Source organism: Parus major, chromosome 1, assembly GCF_001522545.3.
Source record: "Parus major isolate Abel chromosome 1, Parus_major1.1, whole genome shotgun sequence".
Classification (NCBI taxonomy): Eukaryota; Metazoa; Chordata; class Aves; order Passeriformes; family Paridae; genus Parus; species Parus major.
This window is the reverse complement of record NC_031768.1, coordinates 89,864,745-89,881,835: the sequence shown is the minus strand read 5'-3', so window position 1 is coordinate 89,881,835 and position 17,091 is coordinate 89,864,745. Positions and strand designations below refer to the sequence as shown.

The following is a 17,091-nucleotide window of genomic DNA, read 5'->3' as shown; positions in this document are numbered from 1 at the left end:
TCAATAGGTTGCCTTGTTTACCAAGTTTATCTGTAATAATTCTTGATAGGACAGCACAGTTTAGTGACAAAAGCACCCTTGAAGAAAGGCTGAAAAAGGCAGCCCTTTAACCATTCATTTTATACTTCAGCTACTTTACATGCTTACTTTATAAACATTTTCAACCATACTGGATAATGTGTTATGGCACCACATTCTTGCTGACTACACAAATCCATCATATACATTTACATCACCTGCTATTTTGGTAATTACATGATTATTATGTCTTAATTGTGCAGATGGTTTACCAACGAAAGCAAATTTTGTAAGCAGTGCAGGTGTTACAGCTTAGAGGTGGGAAGTCACATTTTTATTTTCCTCTTTTACTAGCTACAGTCAGTGTTACTCTTTGAGGTGACAAGTATCGTCTGTCAAATTGGTTTGCTTATGTCAGTCAGTCCTCTCAGGTTTAAATCTTACTTGCTTGTGCTTCTGTAGTCTTCTGAAAAATCCCAACCTGAACAGGACCCATGAAAGGGGGTGTTGTTCCGAATGCTCTTCAGGAACATTTTGCCCAGATGGATTAAAATTACTGAATTTGAATGAACAAGTCATTGGTTCAGGCCTTAACTAATCCTGTAACTTCAGTGAAGTTATATCTGGAATGTCTGTGACATATTAGGGATTTTATTTTAAAGCTCACAAAGAAAGTGCTGATAAAATAGAAAGCTGTTAAACATTAACCCTATTTGACAAGGCCGTGAGAGGTCTTATGAAGCTGTTGTGAGAAAGATTTAGAATTTATTTGGCATACCCTGAATTCCCCCTGTGGAATCCATTGTCCTTTTGTACCATTTTCAAGATAACATGTGTTCTGATTGCCCAGAGTGGAGGTTTTGTTCCTGTTAACATACATGAATGTGATATTCAAGTTGGACAGCATCCAGTGATAGCCTGACTTTCCTCAAATAGTTTTAGAAGTCTAGAAAAAAAACCCTAACATGATTCCCTTTACATCTTCTGACAGGTCGTAGTGCTCAAACTGCTTGAAATTTCTTTGCAGTTAACACACATTGCTCTAGCAAAGCTCCTCTGAAGAGAGATCTAAAGCTACAGATTTTGCTTGCATTGTACTGTCAGTCAGGAGCACTATTTCCATTTCTCTATTTTTCACCCTCTCTCTCACTGTTCTTAGCATATGACTAGGCAGGCAGAGGTCTTTAAAGAGGATGGATGTAAGCATACTGGGGAAAAAATCCTAAATAATTAAACTAGATAGAGTTTATACTAGCAGGAGAGTCTTTTTAACTGAAATAATTTGTGTCAGTTCTCTGGAAAAATACTACACTGGCCAAAGAAAAAATTATCTGTAATAGCTGACTTTATTTTGGGTATGTGGTATAAATTATGTTGTGGAAAGTACTCTGCCTGGAGTAGGTATGCCTATAACAGGGATTTTCCCTTATGAACATACAGCATGGTAATGTTTTTTTCCCTTTTCCGTAACACTTTCATTTAGTATTGCAGGGGGATTTTTTAAATTCAATTTGCACAGTAAAATGTCTATTCTACCTAAGGAAAAGTACTAATTCTGGATGGAGAAGCTTTGCTTAAACAAGTAATATTTGTGTTCTGAGCTGTGGTGAGCTACTCTGTTTCCAGTAGCCCTGCACAAAGAGACTCCACCTCAGACTAAATTTAAGCAAGTTTAGTAGATTACCAGTTCAGAGCCACTCTAGCCAGTCACTCCTGTGTTTATTCTCTAGTGTACTGGTGGAGCAGAGAAAGTCCCTCCTAACTACAACCCCATGTCTTTTAAAGATACTTTGAAGAATCAAGGATTTAAATCTGAATTCACATAATGTCTTCTATGAAGTTTCAATACAGTGGTTTGACCTGTGCTTTCTTCCTTTTTCTCTACCAGCATTCCATAGAAGTGTAATGGTTCATGCTCATATATGTTGAGATTAATTTAATGGCTTCAGTGTAATGAACAACTTCCTTTTTGCTTCTAGTCTGGAGACAAAGACAGCTCTACAGGGAGTGGAAGTGAAGATGAGGAGTTCTATGATGCTGATGAAGAGACTCATATGATCAAGCAATGAAAAGAAGACATGCTGGCCTATTTTATGCCTCTTCTTGCCCAGTCAGTCCAGCTGTATGACAAGTACTGGGGACCTTGCTTGCCAGGCAGGGTTGGGCAATTGGGCAAGTGCCTGTGTTTTTCTTTACTAGGAGAGGGATTTGAGTACTGTTCAGTCTGATGACATCACTGATGCTCTCCATATGAGGCAGCCATTCCAATTCTTGTGGTTCAGAATGACAGTGCATGGACTGCATTTGAAGCCAGGTGAGACAGCAAGAGTGGGATGATTTATTTCAAAAGCCCAGGAAATAACCTAGACTTAGACAGATCATCAGTGCACATGTGTTAGTATTTTATTTTCAAGGTGATGGATTTTGTTTCAGTACAAATTGGTAAACTTGGAAACAACCACTCTATTTTTCCATAAGGGTGAAAGTGCTGTGTGCCACTGCAATGGGAACAAATTGCTGAAATTGTTTGTTAAAATGACTTTTGCATATTCAGTAGAGAGGCAGCTGTGAACAAAAGGTTTCTCTGTGTGCACACCTGTGCAGAGTTACAGGTGCAGCTGGTTAGTCATGAGCTGGGCTTTAACTTAGTGATAATGGAAGGCTGGGAGGAAGGACTACACAAAAGAGCAGCCACAAAGCCTGCAAACATAAGGAACGTTACTGACTTTTTTCCTTCTTTTCATACACGAAGCTTTTTCTTGGGCTGTCTTGTGCATATCTTTGCCACATGTTCCCCACATCTCAGCATGGCTGTTTATAGCTTTGCCTACTTTTACCTTGTCCTCACTTTGCCATAACTATTGAAGCTCAGCAACTTCTCTGTGGAGTGATTCTGTGATGGATATTTCCTGGGTGTGACAAAGGTGAGGTATTTATTACATACTGTGTGTGTGGTGTGTTAGAATGTATAGCTTACGTTTGCTGACCTATCTGGGTCTTTATTTCTGGAAAAGGCTTAACTCTGAAGTGGTAAGAGGAACTGTGGGGTGCTATTATATTTTGGGTATTATTGTCAGCTGCTAGTGTTTATTTTAAAATCTTGTGTGTAGCTAAGGCTTTTGTTCAAAAAGAAAGAAAATCTCTCTGGATCTTTTTGGTTACTTGATGTTTTTTAAACAGTGCTTGCTCAAGTACTTGGTTATTTGACCTTGTTATAGAAAACAACTTCCCTTTCCTGTTTTCACTGTACTTTCTTGTAAGTCCTTCATTAGAGGGATATGGAATCCTGTAGTAGGAAAGATGAATATGTGAAATGTTCCAGCTACAAAAATGAGGCCTTACAAAGATTCCGTTTTCTTGATGACATTGTTATCTTCATCCTCTAGCCTGTGTCTTTCTCTTTGTTCAGATTGGTTTCCATAAAACGTTAGTCTTCCTACTTTTGAATTCCTAGCCGAGTGCCACACAATGGCAGCAAATATATTTTCAGGCTCATGAGCGCTTTTTGCATATCTTAGAATTAAAAAAGTTGAGTCCAAAAATATCAAAAAGCTGTCTGCTGAATATTTCCTGATTAAACTGGGATGTTCCTTTACTCTGCAAGGAAGTGCAAGTAAACAGCATCTGAAGTTTGCAGCTAGCTGCTTGAACTTTGTTCACTGGGCACTGTAATGCTGAGCAAAGTGCAACTGCCCTGGTTTGTGCAGAGGGCAGCCCAGAGCCTGCACTTTCACACATGCAGCATTCCACTTGGGTCTGAACTTGATCCAGGTATTGACTGTGAGCAAAGTTGGGAACTTTAGTCCCTATGGACTATCTATATCTATCAATATTGTTGTGATTTTTGCCTGTGTTGTGAGGGTCACTGGAAGAATTCTCACTCATGGTCTTCACTCCTTTTTTTCCACCAGACTATTGAGTAGATGTTCTACACGTGGCACTTTTTAACCCAACTGGGTGGTCTTTCTGCCTTATTTGGCCCTTTTGTGTATAAGAAAATTTAACCAAATAAGGTACTCAGAAATAGTTAGAAAAGCTGAATCAATTCAAATATTTTTAAATTTTTTACTCACACTTTAATTTACAGACAGCTGGGAGAATGACTTTTTATTGCCGGTGGCAAACATCAGTAAGCCTGGCAGTATTAACATGTTGCCAAGAGCCAACAGGCTCTTTTAGGTATTTTTTGCCTCTGTCCTTCTTTGGGTGTTGGGTAGAATAAGTCATGAACTGTCATTATCTGCTCCTGGCAACCCTGTGTAATGCCACAAGACCCTCAGTAGAATTTTCATTAACAGTAGGATGCTGTAATGGTTCAGGTGGAGAAGATTACTCTTTGCAGGAGCTGAGCTAGATTTTGTGAGTCTTCAACTAAAAATTAAATTTACCTCACCACTCAGGCACTTTTACATCATTGCTATATATATGTGAAATTGTAAAAACAAGAGTGAAGACAAAATTAGCAGGGTTTTTTTTTGTATCGGAATTGCTGCTCCTTTTTTAACCTTAAATCTGTCTCATGTTTTCACCTTTGGAATTTTAAAGGGAATATTTAAAAAGGAATTTTAAATCTTCTATTGTTACTTTCCCATAAGTTAATTCAGAAAGTTTAGAGGAGAGAATCCCTGCAGGAGGAGCTCAGCAATGTAGTATCAGACTTTGCTTTCCAGCTTTGTGTTCTGAAATTCAAATCGATTAGGTGCATTAAGTTTCTTTCCTGAGGCTGTTCATTTTTTAGTATGAACTGGCCTTCTGGTACAGAAACCTCTAAGATCACTTTTCTTCTTCCCCATGCTATGTAATGCTTTACAATATTGAGATAGTTGTATCTCAGTGTCTGGGTAGTAAGTTTGCCATGAGGAGTTCCTGGAAAGCAGAGGATGGATGATGCAGCACTAGATACATCAGTTTACTGCATGTTGTAGAGCTATGAGTCTGAGACCAGGATCCTTGCTAGAGTTTAGTGCAGTATGATAATCTTCTGCCATGTTTTTTGCTGGAGTAGCCAGTACTGTTAGCTGTTTTCATGTTATGCAGGCACTAAGGTACCACTTTTCCCAAGATGGAATTTCTTCTCTGGATTCCTTTGGCTGTGATATTCTTATATTTTTTATTTTCCAGGTAGCTCACTTAGTGGGATTATGCTAGAGAGGAGAGAGCCTTTCCCATGGTGCTGAATAGTCAGGTCTCAGCAGAATCCCAAACACATGGGGAGCTCACAAGAGATAAGTGGATACAGCTAAGAGTGAAGGAGAGTGACAGGTCATGTGAGGCAGCATGGAGGAGAATGAGCTGGAAGAAGTAAAAAAAAAAATAAATGGAGGATTCAAGTGAAACACTCTAGGGTGAGGGTAAGTGAAAACACAAAATAGCAGCTGTCAGATAGAAATACCCTTCTTTCTCCTTGTCTTGACTTGAAGCTTCTGCTTTCAGAGCTAGTATTGGTTCCAGGATGTCATATTGGGGATATCAGTTTCATAATTTCCTTTTTAATATCTGTTGTGTTCAGCACTGCCTCTTCTGTGATGAAACGTTACTTTGGATCAAAATAAAATGTGGCCTGCCTCTTTTATTTTGGACTCAGCTTCTTTATGAAATGGCATTGCACCAAAATAATTAAAATTGGAAAGCCCTGTTTTGGAGATTGTTGTATAACTGGTCATTATGGCTTAATTTGCCAGTTTTCCTTTAGGACAGGAATGTTGGAATTATTTGTTCTGTTTATCATACAACCACTTGTGAAATTATACTTCAGCCTTCTAAAAGGATTTTACTACCTGGCTTCTTTTGGTAGGCTGAAGATAATACAATACAAGAGTGATTTGACAAGTTTATTTTTTAAAATTTCTCCTGAAAACAAAGCTAGTGCTCTCTATTTAGGAATTGGGAAGGTGCTGTTCAGAGACCCCCTGACATACCAAAAACTTGAAGTTTTGCTCTGTGTTATGAATGCTCTGTGTTAAAAATGAATGAAAAAAATAACACAAAGCTCTGTGTTAAAGGAGAGCCAGAGATGACTCTGTTCAGGTCAGGATGCTGAGTGAAGAGCCTCTCCAGAGACACCTAACTAACGTGGAGCAGGTTGTAGCTTGTTTCCACCGTAGTTACCGTCAAGGCTTTAAGGATGGGAGCCACATGCTCATCAGCTCAAAGTGTGCAGTCTGTGCCAGCATTTCCAAACTCTGTGGATGTTCTGATGTTAGTAGGATATCATTTACAGAACCATGGGGAATACAGTTGAGCCATGCATTTTACAGTGTATTTCACCGCAGCATGTAAAAGCAGTTTGCAAGTGAATGTTTTTCTTGTACTGAGGAAAAGGGGAAAGTGAAGAATTTTTCTGGAGTGTGTTAAAGGGAACATTTGAGCTCAAACTCTTGTTCCTGAATTGGGTTAGTAGTATTTTGTTTTATTTATCCCTTTTCCCACCCTGTGAGAGCTTACTGGTCATGCTCTTTGACACAGCTGAATCTGTGACTGTGAGCCTTGCAGTAAAGATGTCAAAAAAGCCCAAGAGCAGTGCTGTCATTTGATGGTACAAGTTAGTCTGGCCTGACACAATGCTTGTTTCAGAAATGTCTATATTCAGCTTTTAAAAAACAGGAGACTTAGGGTATAGCTGTATTTTGAGTCTCATTCATTGTATCTTACTGCAAGATACGTGGTAGAAAGACACCTAGGTAAGAGCACCTCTCTGGCAGATCTAAATGTAGAATTGGAGAGTGAACAAATTTATACCTGATTTTTCCATGCTATGAATGCTAATTTTTAATTTTATTTTAATTTAATTTTAATTTAATATTTAATGTCTATTGTAGCCTTCAGATTTTCCAGGTGCTAATGTTATTTAAGGCTAGTGTAGAGCTGGGTAAAACTTCTACACAGATAGTCTGAATTTCCTGAACTTTCTCATCTTAATTTTGGTACTGCTCTCTGTTTCTGTCATTCTGAAAAATGCTCTTGTATTGCCTAATAGGGAACAGGGAATTTTTTATTTAATTTGAAGTGCCTGTTTTATAAAAGGAGTCTTTAATTTCCTCAGTCAGTTTTATATGGGACTATGTGTAAAGTAGCATCACAGAATTGGATTATATAAGTGCCAAAGACAGTTTTTGCTGGAAAGCAATAGTCCAAAACTAGTTCTAGCTGCCTTCATTTAGAATTTATCCATGCAGAACTGGTATTTACAAGCATCCCTGAAACTATAGGGACAGAGGGTTACCTTTGTTTGCTTGTCTTTCATTGCTCAGTTCACTTAAGTAGCTTTTGTTTCTGAGAAACCAAAGAAATTAAATGAAGGATTACAGTGCTGGTTTTGTAGAACATTGAGCATTTATGCCATCTAGCCATTATGGAAAAATCTGTAGAACCTGTTTCATTCTGAGTTGCAAATGTCAAAGTTTAGGAGTGATAAAACCTGGTAAAAAACTGCACACTGGAATTTTTTAGTTCATTCATCAATCTTACAAATTAGCATTGGTGGTAAACAGTTTGCATGGAGCTTCTTGGGGTCTTGCAGATTTTTATAAAATGCACACTTTGAGATTTTGCAAAATAACAATGTATGGAATTTAAATCCCTATTGCAACTAATATTCACTGCAAGTCAGCTTTGTCATGGCTGCATGTTTGTCAGCAAAAAAGCAGGTGGGTAAAACTTGGTGCTGCAAGGGCTGATTAGGCCCAGAAGAAAGATTACTTCTTTCAAGCCATTCTCTGCTATGTGTACCGAATAAAGGGGGACCATGGGGTGTATACAGCAAGATTGTAGGATGGAGTATGTTTAAATACTTCTCTGTCCTCATTCACTAAAGGTTTCTAGAGGAAATCTGTCTTTATCGTGCATGTTACTGCTTCCCACCAACACATCTGAGGTGCTCACATATATACCTGGCAGGAGCCAGGCAAAAAGTATGGTGGTAAGAAAATCTTTGCCAGCATTGAAAGTTGTATTTACTTAAAAATATCCTGGGACAGATGTCTGATACATCTGTTTTCAAACAAAATGTTTTTAAATTTTGGGAGCCTAGTTGGGAGACAGGCATTTCTGATGTTAGTCTGTAGGAAAAATCAGTTTTGCAGATACTGATGAAAATTGCATTAGAGCAAACAGCTGCTAGGTGATTTGTGATGAGAGTTGTGTATGCTTTGATTTCAAATATGCCTCTAAAATACTGGTTTCTAGTACTTTTACTCCTCAAAATGCAACCCAAATTTTATTATTTTCTTGTTAAAATTTGCATAATGTGGAAATAGGAATTACATTTTTCATATGGATACTTTTATTGTATTACATTTGCTTTCTGAATCAAATAGTATTTTGATTTTTTTAAACTACCTCTTTTATGTTGAGCTCTTTTTTTTTGGTCACTTTTGTATTTAATTGATTTGGGGAAACTACAAAATATTTCCTTTTTTAATTTGTGTGGGAATCCATGACTTAAAGTCCTCAAGTCATCCTTTTCTAAAGGTTTTATCAAAGGCCTTTTAAATTTAGTTAAAAGATTAAGAACTTTCAAGAAACATCATAATTACAGTTAGAACATGGCTTTTCTGTATATATTGTTTGCCTTGAAAAGGGACAGAAAGCTCTTAATTTTATACAAATGTCAACTGAAGGTGTGACTTTTCAGGGGCAGTAAGTTTTGAGTCAGGGCTTTAATCAGTTTCATTTATTGCCAGTTAGAGTTTTTTGTTACTGCTTTGGTATTGGAATTAAAAATGAAACCACTTAAGGAAAATACTGCTGCTTTTCTCCAGACACTGGTCTTCCTTCTCTTTCCTCATGCCATCTTTCGGTTCCCTGGCTACTTGTCATGCTCAGTCCCTTCAGCAAGGCAACAGGCAGCACAGGAGACTGGGATCAGTCTGTTGTGCTTCTGTTTATTCACTGCTCTTTGTTTCTTGTTCTGCTGCTCTCTTGTGGGTTCCATCACCAGCCACAGTCCCTTTTGGAGTTGTAGCTCCTTTTGAGTCGACTCTCAGCCTCTGCTCAGGATGATTTTCCTTTGGTGTTTCTCCTGCTCAGCTGTCTCTCAGTTTCTCTTGTGCTGGCGTGGGCTTTCCTTTTTCCTCATCCTGTTGTAGCACTGTGATCTCTTTTTCTTGGCATTTCCAGCCCTGTCTTAGGTCAAGTAACTGAAACTCCTAAGGACATAAACAGGCATTTATAGCCAAGCTCTGTGTCTCTCTGCATTCACATCCTTGCTGATTTAAGAAGACAGAACTTAGACCTCCTCTTGACCAGAGGACCAGCCAAAGGGATAAACTATTTTTTTTTTGCTGCTCCACCTTTCATCATCATGAAAACAAATCTTTGTGTAGTCTCTGTATCCTGTAGACTTCTGCATTGTTTTCCCATTCCTGTTTAATTTGAACTAACAATCAAAAGTCCTTGCCAGCTGAGAGCTGAGGAACAGGAAACTGGTAACAGGGGCAGGGGGAGCAGAGTCAGTTCAAAAATGAAGTTGTATATAGTTGATGTGTGTACTGTTCAATATTTAATTTGGATTAATGGAGTACTGAGTGTTATGAGCCTTCCCATGTTAAATTGAGGACTGATATATTTCAGAAGTATTTTCTCTTCTTTGACTGTATTAGTGTGCTGTTGTTAACTCAGATCTGTACTGCTGGAAAGTCTGTTTGTAGAATACTTCATCTGAGAAGTCACAACTGAAAACAGCATAAGCTTTTCCACAGTAGACCTTTTATGGTGATATATTCATATGTTCTGTGAACAGCTGTTGGATCCATCTTTTTAAGATGTTTTTTGCCATAGGTGAGGGACCATAACAAATGTTAAAATATTCAGAATAATTGCACTTACCTATTCTGTTTTCTTAATGTATTTCCTATGCATACTGCCTTACCTGTATGTATTGTACTTCACTGGAGGTACGAAAAGTAAATATCAGGTTCTTAATTTACAATATGTTAAAGAGTTTTTAAAAAATTCTGTAATATTAAATATTTTCCAGTTATCTGTCTACTAAGAGGGGGTGATGATGGGTAAGCCCAAGTGAATTTAGTCAAAAGTTAATGTTAGTGGTCTTCACTTTCTCTTTTAATCTGTGAATTATTTCAGTAATTTTAAATACATCTTTTTTTTAAAGAATTTTATAGAGGCTAACCTATGTTAGTAAGTCAACTTTTAGGTGATTTGTAACAGCTCTGATACTGCCTCTCTGACTCGTACAGTTCATCCAATGTCTTTGTAACTTATTTTGTGCCTTTTCTTCCCTTGACACAAAATGTCTCAATAAAAACAAGTTCTTTTGCAACACCACAAACCTATTTTATTGTACTGATTTTTTTTACTTGCCTGACCCTTTTGTTTTGTTTTCTGGAAGGACATGAAGCTCTCAGAATAGAATAGATATTTCTAATGGACTCTGCAGAAGAAAATTGACAAGGTGGAAAGCAGGTCATTTTGGAAAGTCAGTGCTACAAAGCGCCTGGGAAACTGGGACTGTCAGTACTAATCAATATATTCCACCATATCTATCACAAATCATTTCTAACAAAAACTGGCACCAGTGGAATGTGAGAATCAATTTACTACTGGCTTCAGTTGTGCTGATTGATGTTGAAAGACTGGAAACACTTTGGGGGCTTTAGCATAGCAAAATGTCTGTGGTGGTGATACTAACATGTACTGGGTGAGTTCCCTTGAGCTCTAGTTGTCTCTTAAACACCCCTTCTTAAAGTGGGATGCAAATGCACAAGGCCATAGTCCCTGTCCTTAGCACTCCTGCCAAAATAACTTTTCAAGGAATGGCAGAACTTGAACATTTGTCTTCATTACCTGGCAATGAGGTGATAAATAGCTTGACTGCATTTCCTGCCCCCTGTCCAGTGGCAAAGAATCTGTCAGAATCTGGAAAAAGTGACTGTGGGGGAGTAGGGATCAGTGCTCTGTTCTGAACTGCCATTTGATTGTTTTCTGTGCCGGCCTTTGCTTTGTTACAGAGCAGTTCATGGAGTCCCTGGCAGCAGAAACCAAATAACCCTGTGCTCCTGTGAATGCTGACCCAAACTGTGCCTCTCCCACCAGACAGCTGGTAGCATTATTTACCTCATTTTCCATTTGAAGCACATCTGCCCGTTACCTGCCTCTGTGAAAACCCAAGGAGCAGAGAGATGGCTTGCTCCTTCGTGCACTAGCCTGGCCAAGCAACTTGCTCTGCATATTCCCGGTGGTTTTGTTCCACTATTGTTTCTCCTCCCCCACTCCCGTTTTCAGTGCCCTGAATCTGCATTTAACTAGTTCTAGCCCTGAATATCTGTCCCGTGGCCTATCACTGCCTGGAGCAGATGCAGCACAAACGATTGACCCTCTCCCTTTGGCGGTTTGGCTTTGACTGCACAAAACAGCCAATAAAGGGGGAAAGGGCTGGGCAGCTGATTATGGGAATTAGCTTGATGCTGTATAGTTTTATGGGCTGAGATGAAGGAGGAAGTGTTTGCTTAAGAATTAAATTGCTTGCTTTCTTTCTCCTGCTGCCTGCTCTTGAGAATGATGAATCTTCAGAAGTTACAGACTGAAAGAATAGCATATGTGTTAGCCAGACATAGCTTGGACTCTGGAGGCTGTTAGCTCATCTTCCAGTGACTGAAGCTGGAGTGTGTAGCTACGCAGGTCATTATCTGGTCTGTCTAGAAATTCTCTGAAAAGACTTGACTGAAGCCTCTGTAGATTCTGACAAGGCTTGTTCTCACTAGTTTGCTAATTATCTTGGTCTGCTTTGTGACACATACATCATACCTCTAATAAAAAGCAAATTATTTCTCACTTCTGCTGGTGCTCTGATTGTACAGTAATTGCGCCCTTGTGGCAGTTGTTTCCCTCTGGGCCCATGCGTTGCAAAGCCCCAGTGACTCTCCTCCCCTGCTTTCTTCCCACACAAAGCATGTAGTTGTCTGGGCCTTCCCCTGTGCTGTTCTGAAGACACTTCTACAGGTACATTAGCAGAATCTTCCTTTAATCCTGATTGCTTCTTCAGCTTCTCCCTTCCATCCTCTCCGCAGTGCCATGTTAGCCCTGGGACACAACACAGTTTTCAAGTTGACATATCCTAAGGATCACCTGGGAAGTTTGGTATCTTTGACCTTTGTATACAGGGTGGCAAGCTGAGGAGTTTGATCAGACAGCTTTTATAGTAGATTGGCAGTACTGCTAACCAAGATCATACAAAAACACATCTGCTTTTCACATGGTTCAGACAGAATGTGGTTGTCAGTTGTCTTCACTCTGTTGGGGGCTTTTTGTGGGGTTTGGTTGGGTGGGAGGGGATGGGGGGTTTTTGTTTCTTTTATGTTGTTAACAGGGTTTTGTTTTGTTTGTTTTGTTTAGCTTTTTATTCTCACTCTTCTCCCACACATGTATTTCTTCTGGCACTCTAAAATAGCTCCTGGGGACCAGACTTTTTTGGGCCTGGAGACCCTTCTCAGTTTCCCTGCTCAAATTGACCTGTTTGTTCTGCAGTAATTGTATTTTGATCAAGAGAAGGCAGTAGATCTTATGGGTATGTAACTGTTAGTGCCCTGTGATATATGAGACCTAGTTTCTAGCTCTGGCTCCAGTGAACTCTCGTACATTTTTTATTAGTCAGTAACTGGATGAAGCACATAAACAGGGATGCCAGTCTGAGTCTTCTCTCTCCCAAGTGAGTTTGTGTTGGAGTGACTATTCTCACTTAGCACTGGTAATTTACTCAATTTGCTTCAAACTGCCTTGGACTCAAGCAATATGTTCTGAATCAGGTCAATCTGTACAAAACAGCAAAGTGTAAAAATAATACAAACTAACATTGTGCTCTGAGAGCAGTCATGAAAAAAAAATAAAAAATACCAGCTCCTGGAAATGCAGTGATCCAGTCTCATTCAGCCCCTCTGCTTGACAGAGCATCATTGCAAGCACGCTTCTTGGTTTGGCTCTTTTTGATCATGGGTTTGGTCTGTCTGTCCCAAGTTACTGTGCCTCTAGATTTAAAATCCTTTTCTTGACACCTGAAAATAACCAGCAAACCCATGCTGAGATCAAAAGTGAGGCAGCTTTTTCTCACCTGAAAAGACTTCCAGTGCTAAAAGTTTTCCCAGTTGCACTGTGCTCTGCCAAAAACGTTTTTTCCAGATGCTGTTTTTCTAGCCATGTGTTTAAATCAGTGGCATCAAGTATTTCCTTTTTGGCATGCAGGCTATTTACCTATATAAATAAAAGTGCTGGAAGGTTCTCATTTTTGTGGCTGTTGGCTGCAGGTAGGTTTTCAAGATGGTGGGACATCCTGATTGAAACAGTAGAACATCCGTTGTAGTTTAGTGATGGATAAAACATAGAGGAAAAATATCCTTAGACATGCTTGGAAATGGTCTAGTGGAATATTTTATGTTTAAATTATGATGCACTGAACTTAAACTATTACAGTGAACTTTTAGAGGACAGTACATGGATTCAGAAGTCAGAATGACAGTTTTCCTGCTCAGCATCTCAGTAAACTCTCCTGGAAGCCTCGGAGCTGATGCGGACGGGGCTCTCAGATTCCTGCCTCTCCTGCCATTGTCTGAGCTGACCATTTTAAACATGGAAATTTCCAGACCCTGAACACATCACCACACTGGGTCTCAGTGATGTTGGCAATACTAGAAGCACTGCTGTGTGATTTATGTTTGCTGCCCAGTGACTTGATGCTTAACAGCAGCTGCAAAATGGACTGGATTCTGATGAATTTCCTACTCGAGGCTGGTTGGTGGTGGCTAGTAGCATTATAATCTCAGCCTTTTTCAGAATTTTTCACATCCTCAGCCAGTGATCCTGGGGTGATCACTTTCTTTGGAAATAATACACTGCAGCCTGAAAAGATTCAGGCTGTAAATAATTTTGGGTTTCAAATCTCTTCCCAGGTTAAGAGAACTCATTTCTAGCAAAAGCTATCTGCCTTTTTCTGACGTGTCTGGTATGACCACAAACGGAAAAAAGATACCAGGTTTTATAAACCACTGGACCTGGTCCAATGCTGTGCTTAGTTTGGAAAGGATATAAACCTTTAACTTGCATGGTATGAAGTGCAGGCCCAAGGCTAATGTGAGAACGTGTGGCAGTGAGAACGAGCAGCACAGGCATTCGGAGCATTTTTGAGTCTGCCAAGTATTGATTGGTAACGGGAGGGAATGAGTGGAGAAGCATTTCAATTTGGCACCCATGTGTGATTCTGGTGCTGTCACAGTGAATTAGCAGGACTTTCTTTTCCCTGTAGTCCATCCCAGGCTTTTGTCATTGAAGTATCCCCTTTGCTCATATCAACTTGTTAAAAGACAAAGTGGAAAAAAACCCAAACAAATTCCCAGAACTTTTGCCCCCAAAAAGCCTGATTATGTTATGCTGCTAGCCTCTGAATGGAGGCTGAACAGTACTAACGACTGTCACAGCATAAATGTTATAGGGGATTCAAGCTACAATTACTCATTTTGCACAGTCACTTAATCCACTAATGGGGAGAAATGGGACAACAGTTTAAGAAGGCAAGAGAACTGTCAGAGATTATTAAATCTGTTGGGATCATTTGGTTTAGTAGTCTGTCTTGACCCAAGTACATGCTTCAGCTAATGCAACAGACTTAATGCCTCCGGTAATTAGAGCAAGAAGAGATGGGTCATCATTAGCAACTAGAAATTCAGAGTTGTATTTCATCTGGAAGGCAGCATCTTCAACAGGGCTTATTTGTTGCCACTGCAGATCATCTGTGAGTCACAAGTGGTACATCGGACTGACTCATTTGTGTGATTTAGCAGAGGCTTTTTAATACATGCTCACTGTTCCGTATGAATAGTTTTTCTAAATAGTTGCCCAACAGAAAAAGGCACAGTATTGGACAACCCTGTGCAGTTAATACCACTGCTCTTATTTACAAGATGTTGGTGATTTCTTCATTGTTGTGCAGTTCACAGTTCAGATTACTTTTGATTGTAGGTTTGAAATGTCTTTGTCATATCTGTGAAACTGAAGAGTGAAGAAAGGAAAGCCAAGCAAGCGTGGAAAGCATCAGTAATTGGCATCTTCAGAAGATACAAGAGCCAATCTAATACCATTCAAGGCATATATTCACAGAATACATTCACAAGGGTTTCACAGATCCAAAATCATATTCAGTCCTGCATATTGCCAACAGCATGAAGGAAAATTATATACTACAGATTCAGTGTTTTTGCAGATACTAGGAAATTTCTAAATCCTCTTCAAAGAGTACTTCTAAGTAAATAAACAAAGGAAATTAGCCACAATCTGAATTCCATTACAAGTTACTATGAAGTGGGAACTGAAATAATATAAATGGGGTGATGTAATATAGCTGAATCATTTCAGCAGGCAGTGAACTGTGACTTGAGAAGACCAAAGTATTGAAGTGTGGCTTGAAAATACTTGAGAGAAACTATATAAATCAATGGATTCTCATCAAGCAGAATTTGGGTGTCTGTGGTTGGCTAATTAGGTATGTGATGCTGAAAACCTCCTGGGACACCACCAAAGAGGGAAGGCAGGTTGCAGTGCTTCAGCAAGAACTGTCTGGAGAAATTGTCTCTCAAAAATATGCCTGGACTCCAGCAGGGGCTTAAGGCACTTCTAACAATCCCTAGAAAAGAAAGGGATTCAGAGGTGTCAAAAAGGTAGCCATTCTCAGTGTGGATGGGAATCTCCTTAGCAACAAGTATACTTGGGAGTTTAATTTGCCAAATTAATCAAGTTCAAAAGCTTTCAACAGTACTCAGGTCCATGATATCTGATGGACTGTGAGCTAACTAGAACTGAAGAGACCTTTTGTGGTTTTGTTTTCACATGGTTGCCTGGCTTCAGTAGAGTGCTTTTTATCTCCATGAAGCTGTTGTGAGCTTTTCACAAAAGAGTGGGTCTTCTGGTCCAACCTCCCTGCTCAAGCAGGGTCATCCCAGAGCACATGGCACAGGATTGCATACAGTTGTGGATTGTTTCCAGTGAGGGAGACTCCACAACCTCTCTGGGCAACCTGTTCCAGGGCTTGATCAGTCCCACATTTAAGAAGTTCTTTCTCATACTTAGGTGGAACTTCCTGTGCATCAGTTTCTGTCCATTGTCTCTTGTCCTGATGCTTGAAACCACTGAGAAGAGCCTGGCTTCATCCTTCTTTCCTTCTGTGTTTCTTGAAGAGACAGGAAAAAGAAATAGCCATTCTTCACTCCCTCTTGCTGGTGTGCCTGGGGAATTAAGTTGTAGGCTCAGAGGAAATATTTTCTCAGGAGATTGTGTTTATCAGCCTTTGGAGCTTGGATCCATCTCAGATTTTCTCCACCTTAGTCTTACTTTATACAATACTGTCATGGTAGAAGGTTTCTGAGGGGGACCAGTCTGACGGAGGTTTCTCTGCAGTAACAGTACATCAGCTCAGTAGACTTCACTGGAGAAGCCTGGATTCTTCACACTTTGTGTCTACATCCTGTTTTATCCACACAGATGTTCCGATTTCTGCACTGTCCTTTCTCTTTACTCTTTCCTTCTGATGCAGGTTTTTCCCACAGTAACATCCCCTTTTCACACTTGGCCATCTGCCTCTACTTTTCTGCTGCGTTCTCTGCTATCTGGTTCTCATGTGACAAACACAAGTTCTTGCGTGGTCAAGACTGGCTGCTGCCTCCCATACCACTCTAATCTGTATTTTGCTGGTCTTTATCAGCTGTGGTATCTACTGTCGGCCAAATAGCACTCTTCCCATCCTGTAAGTAGAGTAATATGTGGTAATGGATTGGATGGAAATAATGGATGGGTTATAATAATAAAGATTATGAATATAAGGTATGTTATTAAAAGAAAAATGACCAAAAGCACTTCATCTCTCTGCCAGCATCATGTGTCTGGACAGCTGTCGTGAGGAGGGACCTTATAGGTGCAATATATATATACACCTTTATCTCTCATTGCTTCATAATATATGTCTGAGGTTCTGAGTATTAAAGTAGTGTGTAGTGGTGTCAAGAGTGTTAAGGAAGTTGTCTGCTGTATGTGCAGCTGACTGAGGGGGCACAAGGGACTTAATGCTTTAGGGACATG

The 17,091-nt window shown here is 39.6% G+C and overlaps 2 protein-coding genes across 5 annotated transcripts in view; both read left to right on the top strand.

The window, feature by feature from the left end:
• The window catches only part of SLC22A15 (solute carrier family 22 member 15), a 39,392-nt gene extending 29,082 nt beyond the window's left edge, over positions 1 to 10,310 (top strand). The window contains exons 12-13 of one of the 4 annotated variants that reach the window (XR_001522596.3): positions 1,998 to 2,332; positions 5,140 to 10,310. Coding sequence is in view for 2 of the 4 variants with exons in the window: in XM_015633669.3 (XP_015489155.1) it covers positions 1,998 to 2,087 (90 nt within the window). In the remaining 2 variants the exon portion in view is untranslated. Of the gene's footprint in view, positions 1 to 1,997 lie in introns of all 4 variants that reach the window. The other 3 variants (XR_004499176.1, XM_015633669.3, XM_015633660.3) reach the window with 3 other exon arrangements.
• The window catches only part of MAB21L3 (mab-21 like 3), a 37,409-nt gene continuing 22,567 nt past the window's right edge, over positions 2,250 to 17,091 (top strand). Inside the window, exon 1 of the mRNA XM_033517384.1 lies at positions 2,250 to 2,332. The gene's annotated coding sequence lies outside the window, so the exon portion shown is untranslated. The remainder of the gene's footprint in view (positions 2,333 to 17,091) is intronic.